The sequence below is a fragment of the Pygocentrus nattereri genome, chromosome 7 (genome assembly GCF_015220715.1).
Source record: "Pygocentrus nattereri isolate fPygNat1 chromosome 7, fPygNat1.pri, whole genome shotgun sequence".
Classification (NCBI taxonomy): domain Eukaryota; kingdom Metazoa; phylum Chordata; class Actinopteri; order Characiformes; family Serrasalmidae; genus Pygocentrus; species Pygocentrus nattereri.
In genome coordinates, this window is record NC_051217.1 from 40,542,938 (window position 1) to 40,555,861 (window position 12,924).

At 39.9% G+C, this 12,924-nt stretch overlaps 1 protein-coding gene across 1 annotated transcript; it reads right to left on the reverse strand.

The window, feature by feature from the left end:
- Window positions 1–2,912: 2,912 nt before the first annotated feature.
- On the reverse strand, window positions 2,913–5,756 carry LOC108434064 (extracellular calcium-sensing receptor-like). The gene is made up of 4 exons (XM_017708979.1): window positions 5,613–5,756; window positions 4,277–4,501; window positions 4,046–4,169; window positions 2,913–3,820 (listed from the first exon to the last, which is right to left on the reverse strand). Exons 1-4 carry the CDS (start codon window positions 5,754–5,756, stop codon window positions 2,913–2,915), a joined length of 1,401 nt encoding a protein of 466 aa, XP_017564468.1.
- Between the last annotated feature and the right edge of the window lie 7,168 nt (window positions 5,757–12,924).

Consider the following 12,924-nt stretch of genomic DNA (forward strand, 5'->3'; position numbering starts at 1 on the left):
GATGTTAAGCTGGATTTCGCAGGATTTTCATATGATTATACGTATTTATGTCATTAAGCATTGCCTCGCCAACTCTGGCTCTCTTAAATGCACTATATTTCCAAAAGTATTCACTGAACTTGAATGACATTCCATTCTTAATCCATAGAGTTTAATATGATGTCGGCCCACCCTTTGCAGCTATAACAGTTTTAACTCTTCTGGGAAGGCTTTCAACAAGGTTTAGGAACGTTTTTTTGGGAAATTTTTCCAGAAGCACATTTGTGAGGTCAGACACTGATGTTGGATGAGAAGGCCTGGCTCACAGTCTCCACTCTAATTCATCCCAAATATGTTCTACTAGGTTGAGGTCAGGACTCTGTGCAGGCCAGTCAAGTTCTTCCACACCAAATTTGCTCATCCACGTCTTTATGGACCTTGCTTTGTGCACTGGTGCGCAGTCATGTTGTAACAGGAAGGGACCATCCCCAAACTGTTCCCACAATGTTGCGAGCATGAAATTGTCCAAAATCTCTTGGCCTGTTGAAGCATTAAGAGTTCCTTTGACTGGAACTAATGGGGCCGAGCCCAACTCCTGAAAAACAACGCCACACCATAATTCCCCCTCCACCACACTTTACACATGGCACAATGCAGTCAGACTGTTCTCCTGGCAACCAACAAACCCAGACTCATCCAACAGATTGCCAGATGGAGAGGCGTGATTCGTTTACACCACTTCTTTCACTGCTTTGCATTGCGCTTGGTGATGCAAGGCTTGGATGCAGCTGCTCAGCCATAGCAATCCATTCCCTGAAGCTCTCTAAGCTGTTCTTGAGGTAATCTGAAGGCCACATGAAGTTTGGAGCTCTGTAGTGATTGACTCTGCAGAAAGTTGGCAACCTCTATGCACTCTGCACCTCAGCATCCACTGACCCCTCTCTTTTATTTTACATGGCCAACCATTTTGTGGCTGAGTTGCTGTCGTTCCCAGTCGCTTCCACTGACAGTTGACTGTGGAATATTTAGTAGTGAGGACATTTCATGATTAGACTTGTCGCACAGGTGGCATCCTATCACGGTAACATGCTGGAATTCACTGAGCCCCTGAGAGCAACCCATTCTTTCACTAATGTTTGTAGAAGCAGTCTGCAGGCCTAGCTACTTGGCTTTATATACCTGTGGTCATGGAAGTGATTGAAACACCAAAATTCCATGATTTAGATGGGTGAGTGAATTTTTTTTGGCAATATAGTGTAAGTTTCAGGGAGCGATAAGTCTTTCTTTGGTTGTTGATCCATTTATTTGTTTTCTTATTGTCCACATTAATCTTAGAAGTCTTCACAAAAATGTCACTTTTCTTTTCTCTTGTTTATTGTCCAGGATTCACATCCATAAACATCCACAGAGAAGACTGTAGTCTGCACAGTTCTGGTCTTTGGTTGTAGAGATGAATCATTAGATTTGAAGATCTTTTCAAACTTGTTCTGTCATGTACCAATTTGTGTCACATTCTTGAGTGCTGGATAATTGATCTGATGCATCAGTGTTAAAGATAGCGTATTTTCATTTTTTCATAACCTTAGTGTTCTTCACATAGAGTTGGAAGTCCTGTGCTGTCACCACTTCTAACTACTTCCTTCTTGAATTATCAGGCTTTTTCAGTGATCCAGCATACGTCCACACTCTGCTTATCCTTAGTCCTGCTTCCACACCTGTCACGATTGGCCCCTCCCAGTCCTGTCCATGTGTTCATGTTTTGGTTTAGCCCCCTTGTTTCATGACTCCACCCCTGATTGTCTCCACCTGTGTTTGCACCTGTCCCTTGTTACCCTTGCAGTTAAGCCCTGTGTTTTCCCCAGTCTGGTTACTGGTCTTTGTTTGAATCTCTGTGTTGTTGGTGTTTGAATTATTGTCTGAACTGTTTGACGTATTTTGGTTGTTGTTGTTGTAGTCTTTGTACAGTTCTGCTTCTTGGATTCTGGTGTCTGTCATGTCTGTTCCCCGATCTCTCCGTATTGGCTACTTGAACCTGAACTGTTTTGACCATGACCCTGAATTTGCCCATAATAAATCTCACTTATCTCAGCATGTGCATCTGCCTCCTCGCTCCCCGTTACAACACCTGTCAGTTTTCTCAATGTATGGCTCTATTCTGCTTTGAATGTGCATAATTATACTGTAAATACCTTAGTGCATATAGTGCAATAATTTGCAGTCTGTCTTGCCTTTTTTTTTTGGTATTATGATATAAACTGACTTCTTTCAAACTACCAGTCATTGAGCTGTTTCAGATTTAATTTCAGTGAATTTCATCTGGTGGTGTCCACATGTACAGATGTTCTTTTGGTGCTTGAAAAATACTGCAGTAAAGACAGTCATTGTACTTGCAAAAATTTATTAGTCACCCCCACCCCCAACACCCAGAAGGATGAGCAGTTTAGAAAGTGTGTGTGTGTGTGTGTGTGTATGTATGAACTTGCCATTCTTTCTTGTTTTCAAGGTTTTGTCCTTCTCATTTCTAATTTTAGCATTCCAGTGTCTAATCACAAGCAGTAAATATTTTTTGAATTTCATCATACAACATTTAGCTCACTTGGTCTTAAGATAAATATATACATAAGAATTTATTCTTTTATAGGTTTTTTTTCTCTCATTCTCACATTTACCACTATTAATATAAACATAACATATTGCTACTGGTCTGGCTACTTTGACTTACATCAAAAGAAAGATATGTTTTTTCCTTCTCCTATTTTCATTTTGTAGATACCACGTTTTGATCTGACAGCAGTGAAATGTACATATTTTGATCCCAGATTTTTTTTTATCATTATTCTGCTTTGGTATAATATGTTCTGAAAGGTAATTAGCTTAAGGTTACAGTTGATCATGTGCTTTATATAAAGCCATATTAACAGTAAATGTGCAGCTCACTTAACTGGCACTTTTCCCATAATTTGCTTTTTAGTGTTCATTTCTGGTTTCAGTATGATTACATAACACTTTGGAAGAAAGATACAGAACAGCAAACCAAAGCTTGAGGCCAAAATAGCAAATATCTCCACAGCTACAGTGAACTTTCCAGGAGAGCTGACATAAGCTGGGATGAAGGTGATCCAGACTGCACAGAATATGAGCATGCTGAATGTGATGAACTTGGCTTCATTAAACTTATCAGGCAGCTTCCGAGCCAGAAAAGCTAAAACAAAACACAGTAGAGCCAAGAGTCCAATATAACCCAGCACAGCCCAGAAACCTACTGCAGAACCTAACTGACATTCTAGAATGATCTTTTCCTTGTAGTGCTTTAGATTTTTAAAGGGGAAAGGAGGAGATGTTGTTAACCAAAGCAGACAAATTAGGACCTGTATGAGAGTGAAGGTGAGAACAGAGAGTCTCTGCTGTGGAGGCCCAAACCATTTCATAACATTACTGCCTGGAAGTGTAGCTCTGAAGGCCATTAACACCACTATTGTTTTCCCCAGAACACAGGAGATGCAGAGGACGAAGGTGATCCCAAATGCTGTGTGACGCAGCACACAGGACCACTCAGAGGGCCGACCAATGAAAGTAAGTGAACAGAGGAAACACAGAGCGAGAGAGAAGAGCAGCAAGAAGCTCAGCTCTGAGTTGTTGGCTTTGACTATTGGAGTATTTTTGTGTCTGAAGAATATAATTGCTATTATTATTGTCATAAAAGCACCAATAGCTGAAACAGTTGTTAGCAAAATTCCCATCGTTTCCTCAAACGACAAGAATTCAGTTTCCTTCTTCATACATTCATTCCTGTGTTGATTTGACCAGAATTCTTGGTAGCAATGTTCACATTTAATAGAGCCTGTTAGAGAGAAATAAATAACATGGATGACAAAAAAAGTTAGATACACAGGGAAAATATTGAAGGAATATTTGTCTATATAGACAGCGTTGCCACTGTTTTCTGTCTCATAAGGAGAAAATACATGTCCATACTTTAAAGGTTTAGACTTGTATTCTAGAATAGTTTGTAGTTACAGCAGTAATGACAGCAATACTTTGTTTCAGCTTTTGTGGATGTTTGTACCTGTCATATTACTGATCTCTCCTTCAGCACATGGTATACAGTCAAAGCAGCAGATCGGCTTTCCTTTCTGCACAGCCTTCCTGGTGCCTGGGGGGCAGCTCTCACTGCACACAGACACCGGCACCTGTGATCAAAATACATGCTTAATAACCTAAAAAAATCATTTCATGCAGACATACAAACTTGAAGTATGTGTGCTTTATTGAGACCTAACAAATTCCGTCCCTGTACCTGATTTGCATTTTGTGCCCACACAATAGAGGCCATTTCAATTGATAATTGATTGTGAGCAGGGAAAGAAGAGTCATACAGTCCAACAGTGAAAAACTCATAGTGATCTTCAACAGTTTGCCAATTTATTATTTCATATTTAGCTGCAGGGTCACCATTCTTATCAAAATAAACCTCTTCGCCTTCTTTGGATTTGAAGCGCACCTTTTTGAGATGTTCTAGAAACTGACAAAATAGAACATTCAAAATACAAAATGGAAGGGGTTTAAACTTTCTAATCTATAAAACTACAACATTTTTCTGAATTAGTGGTAGTTGCATGTACCAAAGCTGCAAAACTAATTTTAACGTCTATGCTTACACAAACTTTTAACTTACAGTGAGAGGATCAGGCTGCTTCTTTGTAGGACATTTTTGTGTGCACCCAAGAAGGTTGTGTAGGGTATGGGCAACAGCATAAACTGCTTTATACACATTACTGTAAATGGGCATCAAGGACATGTCTGTGAATTCGCTTTCCATTTCAGACAGTTTCTCTTGGCCTGTACAAACTGTTGTATCTTCTGAGCCATTCAATATTGTATATTTGCACTTAAATAAAGTCTCCCATAATTCAGTAAAAATGGCTCTGCCTGCAGACTGCATCAGATTTATATCCAGTATGAAATCCTTCAGACCCGTCACTGTTGTATTAGGTATTGTTAGCCCGATGGCTCCTTGCAGTATTTTGTGCTTATCCAGTCTGGCTACAGTTGAATCAGAGATCCAAGATTCAGTTCCCACCCACTGGTATCCAGTAATGTTGTGCTCATAAAATACATCCAGCAAAATCTCCAAGTCCCAATAAGTGACAAATGCCACAATAACTCGAGAAGTAGAGCTTTTGATCTGCTGGATTATTCTCAGCACTTTTTCTGGTGAATAGTTTGTAAAAAATGGAAGTGAATATTCTAAACAAACTCCCAGCTGTTCTGCAGTTTTAGTAAATGCAGCCATTCCACTGTTACCATAATCATCATCTCTTCTTATTGCACCCACCCAGGTCCAGCCAAACTGTTTAACCATCTCTGCCAGTGCTCTGCTCTGGTAGTAATCACTGGGAATAGTGCGCAAAAATGAGGGATATTTTCTTTTGTCACTGAGACACTCACAGGTAGAATATGGACAGATCTGTTGGATAAAACAGATTTAAACTGGTTTCAGGTATGGAATTATATTCAGATTTTTTTTTTGCCAGATATTAACTTTAAAGCCATTAAAAACATTCAAGGTATGTAGTCTTTAATATTTTTAATATTTGAATTGTTATTTAAATATTTAAATATTGAAGGCTTACCATGGGAATGTTGAAAGGTCCGACAATCTTTGCAATAGCCATTGATATTGAAGAGTGTGTCTCTCCAATTATGGCTAGCACTTGTGCTGGCTTTGTACATTGCTCATTCAAGGTTGAGTTCTCATTTCCATTAATAAGTGTCATTACCATTCTGACCCCCATAGCCATGGAACTGCATGTGTCATAGATCTTGTAGCCCAGTGAAACACCAGGGAGTAAAGAGGAGCTGTTGTTGATTTCTTCTATTGCAAAAATCAAGGACTGTGAAAACTGGAAGGTTCTGAAATCAAGACTGGTTTAGGGAAAACAGATATAAACAGATTTTTAAGGATAACATTTAGAAGTTTGTTATAGCTGTATAATCTACTTAAAATAAAACATATTCATTCAATGTATAAAAATATCACTTTGTATTCCTGCTTACCTCACACCTTTCAGGGGTGATGGCTTGACTACATAAGGCACATTTGTGATTTCCCAACTCTTATGGAAGGGGAAAATTCCTCCAACTATTATGTCACCATCCTTTGACAGTTGTGGGTATACCGCCTCTCCTTGCAGACTACAGAAAATCCCATTTGTTCTCGAACAATTGATAATAACCATTACCACATGCAAGAGAGTAAATATCGACTCCATCCACCCAAACTACAGAGTAGAGATGATGATTTGGTGTGTTGAAGATTTAATATTTCAGCTAGTTGGACAGAATGAGTTTGTGGTTTTTATGTAGGCAGAAATGCAAATCCCTGTGGTAATATTACACTACTGGGCCACAGTCAAAGGAGGTGTGACTTTCAAAGGTGAGCTAGGTGATTTGAAAGAAGTTGACCTCATTATATATTTTTATTGTCATTTTCCCCCTTTTATTTATTATGTTTATTTATTATGTTTAAATGTTGATGATTATGTCATCATTATTTGCTTGACCAAAAATTTTAGTCAAATTTCCAAATGTCTGAGCAAGAAAAAAAAAAATATGTAAAAGACTAAATTTGTTGGTCTGTTGCTTAAAACAAATAAAAATCAGCTGGGGTATTCAGTGGAATTTTTATTTTTGTTATGATTATGCCATGGAACTTCTTGCTTTCTCACTTAATAAGTTCATTAAGAAGAATGCACAATTTCTTTAAGCAGAGTGCTTATTTAGCATCATTTATGTGACTGTTTTCAGTTTATATATATATATATATATATATATATATATATATATATATATATATATATATATATATATATATATATATATATATAGTTATCAATGTTGCTATCTGCCTGGCTTACTGTCTTCATTCTAGTTCATCCCAAAAGTTTTTGATGGGGTTGAGATCAGGACTCTGTGGGCCAAGTTCTCCCACACCAAACTTACTCAACCATGCCAACATTAGGAGCATACAATTGTCCAAGATCTCTTGGTATGCTGAGGCAATAGGGTTTCTCTTCTCTTGAACTAAGGGGCCTAGTTCAACCTCTGAAAAACAGCCCTATAACTTAGCTGTAACTTTGTAACATTTTCACATTATTTTCCTGATGTGTTTATGTTTCATGACAGGTGAGCTGTGGTGTTATAATTGGTTGTCTTTACTTCCATTTATTTATTAATTGCCAGCAGTTGGGCAAACTTTCCACCAATTTTCGCCTGGAAAGATTTGCAGATGTAAGGGTCCTTCAATCTGTCAAAGTTGAATTTCAGCCTGAATTTCAGTTTTGTAATTTATCTTCTTGAGCTTGATTCTGAAGTTCATGATAACGAGGTCTAGAAAATATCCTTGTTTTTAGTGTGTTGACGCCACACTGGAAATGCTGCTGCACCAGGATAAAGTCAACCTGATCATGGCAGGTTCTCTCAGGTGCATGCCATGTCCAGCATCATGAGGGTTTGAACTCGATCTCCCAGAATCCTCTGGTAGATCACATGACTTCTGATCTTCCCATAGGCGATAAGATTGAGACAGGCTCAATATCCCAGGAGCCTCTGGGAAGTCACATGATGTATCACGTGACACCGCGCTCCAATCAGTGCTTTAGGTCTTTGGATGTTTGATGTGATTCACCTGTGTTATGTACCATATGATATACTTAGTGTAGTATATAAGCCCAGACATTAGCTTAGTAAAGTTGTGAGGTATTGTATCCCTTTTGAGATCTACTGAGTGTTTATCTATTGTTGTGTATTTCATGTATGACCTTTGCTTTTCATTTTCACATCTCTGCCCTTTTTGCTCTGCCCTTTGGATTTGGTTACTCTATCTCTGATTTTGGATTATGACCATTTGCCTGCACTTTTGACAACACGGTTTTTCCCTTTTTGGATTGACGCATTGTCTGATCTTTGTCTATGTATATTTCTTGTGCCTTCTGGATCTGATCTCTGTTTTTTGGGGGGCTTTCCAGAAGGCTCTTGCAGAGCAAGGGCAAATGCTGGGAAGACACCAACAGGTATTGTCAGGTGTAAACCAATCGTTAGAGTCATTAGCACAACAACAGTCTGACCAACAGACCCAGCTAGCCCAACTTGTTGAGTGTGAAGGGACTCACTCTGCAGCTACAGAACAGAAGCTTAATTGAAACTGAGGTTAATGTAAATCATGCCCCATTTCAGGCTGAAGCTTCTCAAGCTGCCTTCCCTGTTAGCAAACCTGATAAGTATGATAGTAATCCTGATAAATGCTGTGGGTTTTCGTTAAAGTGCTCAGTTTATTTAGAAAATTTTCCTGGAAACTCTGATCAAGCGAAGATTTCATTCATAGAATCTCGCTTGACAGACAAGGCGCTAAAGTGGGCAACTGCTAGCTGGACTAATATTCAGTGCCTATCATATTTGCAATTTATCAAGGAGTTTAAGATCATCTTTGATCATCCTTATGAAGGCAAAGTTAGCAGTGAACTGTTCAATATTGCATCAAGGAAATCATTCAATAGTAGATTACTCATTGGAGTTTCTCACCTTAGCTGCGAGTAGTGGATGGAATGAGGCAGCTTTATTGGTTATGTTAAGACAAGGACTGAATTCCAATATTTTAATGGAATTAGCTTGCAAAGATGATGACCTGAAATTGGACCAGCTTATCACTCTCACCATTTGAGTAGATCACCTCCTACACTACTGCGCCAAGACAAATATGGAGAAAAATCCCTGAAGACTACAGCCAGGAAAAATTTCAGAACTTCAGAAACCCTGGACACTTCTGAACCTATTTAATGTGATTCTTCCCGCCTATCAAAAGAGGAGACACAGCATCGGGTGCAGAATCATCTGTGTTTGTACTGTGGTAAGGCTGGACATCAACTTTGTGAGTGCCAAGCCAGACCATACACGTATAAGGTACCAAACCCTGGACAGCACGTGGAGTACACTAATGTGGTGAGTGTAGCCACAAAGGGGTTGGTCCTTCATTTTGTCTGTAACTGTATACTGTCATCAGCAATCTCGTGTCTCAGCCCTACTAGATTCGGGAGCAGAGGGGAACTTTATTAATGCTTGGCTGGTGGAAAAATGTCTAGTCCTAGTGAAAGACCTGAAAACCCAGCTGAAGGTAGCTGCGCTGGATGGAGGACCTGTGGGAATCAGAACCATTACACTAGTGACTCAACCCCTGTCATTGCAGACCAGTGCTCTCCACAAAAACTCTATCCTTTTTAGAACTAGAACATTGAGTTCGAAATGATATTAGGCCTTCCCTGGCTACACAATCCATCTATTTCCTGGTCTGATCACAATATCCCACGATAATCTGATTATTGTCTTCAAAACTATATCATCTAACCCACCATTTCTCTCTGTTCAATATCCATAGAAAGCCCTAATGCCAGTAGTGCTGTTGACATCTCACAAGAATATGCAGACTTGACAGAAGCATTTAATAAGAAGAATGCTACTAAACTATCCCCACATGGAGAATATGGTTGAGCTGTTGAACTAGTTGATAACCCTGTGTTTCCGAAGTCTAGAATCTACCCCCTGACCAAAGAGGAAGAAGTGGCATTAGATACATACATCCAGGAAGCCTTAGAACAAGGGTTCATTTGCCCCTCCACTTCTCCTATTGCTTCTAGGTTTTTCTTCATTAAGAAGAAAGATGGTGGACTACGTCCGTGTATAGATTACCATGCACTCAAGAAGGTAACCAAGATGTACCTGTACCCTCTTCCATTAGTTCCGGTAGCCTTAGAACAGCTGAAAGATGCCAAGTATTTCATTAAATTAGACCTCAGCAGTGCATATAACTTAATTAGAATAAAGGAAGGGGGTGAATGTAAAACTGCTTTTATGACCACCGGGGGCACTACAAATACTTGGTTATGTCATTCGGACTTTCTATCACCCCCTCGGTCTTTCAGGCATTAAGATGTGTTAAGAGACATGCTAGGGAAGTATGTAATTGCCTACCTAGACAATATCCTCATATACTCCCCTGATAAAGCCACACATGTTCGTTCAGTCTTGGAGCGGTTACTACATAATTTGTTTTTGAAAGCTGAGAAATGTGAATTTCACTTAGAATCTGTTTAATTCCTAGGATACATCATTAGTGCTCATTGCATCATCATGGATGACTATAAGGTTGATGCGGTGATTCAGATGGTTACTGTCAAATAGCCTCCGAAACTCCTTGAAGATTTGGACTCTATCTCCCAGAATCCTCTGGGAGATCACATGGCTTCCAATCTTCCCGTAGGCGATAAGACTGAGACGGATTCAATATACCAGGATTCTCTGGGAAGTCACATGACATCTCACGTGACACCACGCTCCTATTAGTGCTCTAAGTCTCTGGAGATTTGATGTGATTCACCTGTGTTATGTGCCTTATGATATACTTAGTGTAGTATATAAGCCCAGGCTTTAGCTTAGTAAAGTTGCAAGGTATTGTATCCCTTTTGAGATCTACTGAGCATTTATCTATTGTTGTGTATTTCATGTATGACTTTTGCTTTTCGTTTTCTTGTCTCTGCCCTTTGGATTTGGTTGCTCTATCTCTGATTTTGGTTTATGACCATTTGCCTGTACCTTCAACCATGCTACTGCCTTTTTGCATTGATGCATTGTCTGATCTTAGTCTATATATATTTCATGTGCCTTCTGGATCTGAGCTCTGCCTGAGTTCACTACGACTTTGAACTCCCTTTTGTTTCAATTAGTAAAGCCCTTTCAGTAAGTTACATCTGTGGGCACCTGACTGTGCTTGAAACCTTACAGAGACATCCATGGATTTAACTCTCATTTTCACTGTGATATGCTCCTTACATGGTAACTTGTTTCCACCAAACAGTGAGCAATTTTTCATAGATCTGTTTCTCACTGCTACTCTGATAGACATCTAACAGTAGTTATCGGGTGGTCAGATTTAATTCTTCTGTCTATTGACATGTTGGTTTATGTTGTCCTCACCTCTGTACTCAATATTTTATATTAATTGACAGATGTTACATTCTGTTCAAATTTCTCTTGTTGTGTTTTTTGTAAAGCTGCCTTGTGACAACACCTGTTGTAAAAAGCGCTATATAAAGTTTGACTTGACTTGCTATCATGCAATTATAGTACTAAAATTTCCAAATTTGACACAGTATTTTGTAAGGTATGAATAGGTATCAATACCAGTTTCAGTACAAAAGAAGATCGGGATCAGAGAATTGAGTCTTTTGTTTGTTTCCTCAAAAAGTGTATAGAGGATGTTTGCACAAAAACAGTTCATTTTTACTCAAATAAGGAACCATGGCTCAACTGTGAAGTCTGTGCAACTCTGAATGCATGCTGCTTTTAAATCAGGAAACATGGATGAGTACAAGAAAACGAACTATGCTCTCTGTAAGACCATAAGAGCAGCCTAACATGAGTACAGGGCTAAAGTGGAATCACAGTTCAACCCCACCAACATGAGAATCCTGTGGGAGGGGTTAAACACAATAATGGACTTTAAGAGGGGAACTCATTCAGTGAATTATAGCACTGTGCTTCCAGATGAGCTAAACAAGTTCAAGGCAAATCACACCATGCGTGTGGAAAGAGTCCATGCCCACTGCTACCGCCAAGTCAACTGGACCTGACAGCATTCCTACGTGTTCTCTCACAGCTTGTGCACATCAGCTGGCAGGACTGTTTACAGACATTTTTAACCTCTCTCTCTTTCAGTTGTCCCACATGCTTCTGCGTGCCATGATTGTGCCAGTTCCAAAGTCTTTGAGAAGCTGGTCAGATACTTTATCTGCACCTCACTACCTGCTACTGTAGACCCACTACAGTTCACCTACAGACACAACAGATCCACAGATGATGCAATAGCCCTTACTTTTCACACTGCACTCTCCCATCTGGACAGAAAGAACACATACATGAGTATGCTGCTTGTAGACTACACCTCAGCATTCAACACTATCATGCCCTCAAGGCTTGACATTATTCTTCAGGATCTGGGTCTGAACAGTTCTCTGTACAGAATCCTGAACTTCCTGATGGGCCACTGGAGCTCCTCGGGGCTGTGTGCTCAGCCTTATCTTGAAATCCTTGAACACCCATGACTGTTCAGCCAGACACAGCTCCAATGTAATCATCAAATTTGAAGATGACACCACAATTGTGGGCCTGATCTCCAATGATGCTGAGGAGGCATACAGAGAGGAGATCAGCTTCCTGTTACACTGGTGCCATTTTAAAAGGCTCCATCACCTCCTGGTATGGAAACTGCTCTGCCATTGGTGCAGACAGCATAACAACTCACTGGGGTCCAGCTTCCAAACTCCCTGGGTTTATGCACCTGAGGAACACCAGGGCAGTTCCGAGACAGTTTTTTCCACTGGGCCATCAGGCAGCTGAACAGCCAGTAGTGCTATTGTATTGGTCTATAGGACTGTCACTATACCTCTAAGTCATCATGATGATGATCTCCATGGAGAATCTACACATTATCCACATCTCAACAGACTTACTCTGAACTTACTACACCTTCCATAATTACACATCTGTGTTTACACATATGTATTACATACTTTTGCTTTATTAAAGTGGTGCATTTTGACATGATGTCAAGCACAATATTATTTCCCTCCAACAAGTCTGATCATAGTCTGTAATTTAATGTAAAGAAACTCATCTGTAGCCTGGATGTCCTGATCCTCATCTGGCTGAAGCACTGACTTGAGGGAAGGAGCTGGAACAGGTGTTGCCCAGGGTGTGACAAGTCAGCGGAGATCTTCTCTGCACGCTTCCTGGTTCTGGAAGCATGCAGTGCCCGCAATGTGGGCAACTTAACCCCAGTTGTCCTCTCTGCAGACCTGATGATGCACTGCAGTCTGAGGAGGTTGTTTTTGGCGG

Coding starts and splice junctions, on each gene's coding strand:
- LOC108434064 (XM_017708979.1), bottom strand. CDS start 5,756: ATGACACTTATTAATGGAAATGAGAACTCAACCTTGAATGAGCAATGT. Junction 4,502..5,612: donor GACCTTTCAACATTCCCATG/GTAAGCCTTCAA, acceptor CTATTTTGTCAG/TTTCTAGAACATCTCAAAAA. Junction 3,821..4,045: donor AGAGATCAGTAATATGACAG/GTACAAACATCC, acceptor TCTCTCTAACAG/GCTCTATTAAATGTGAACAT.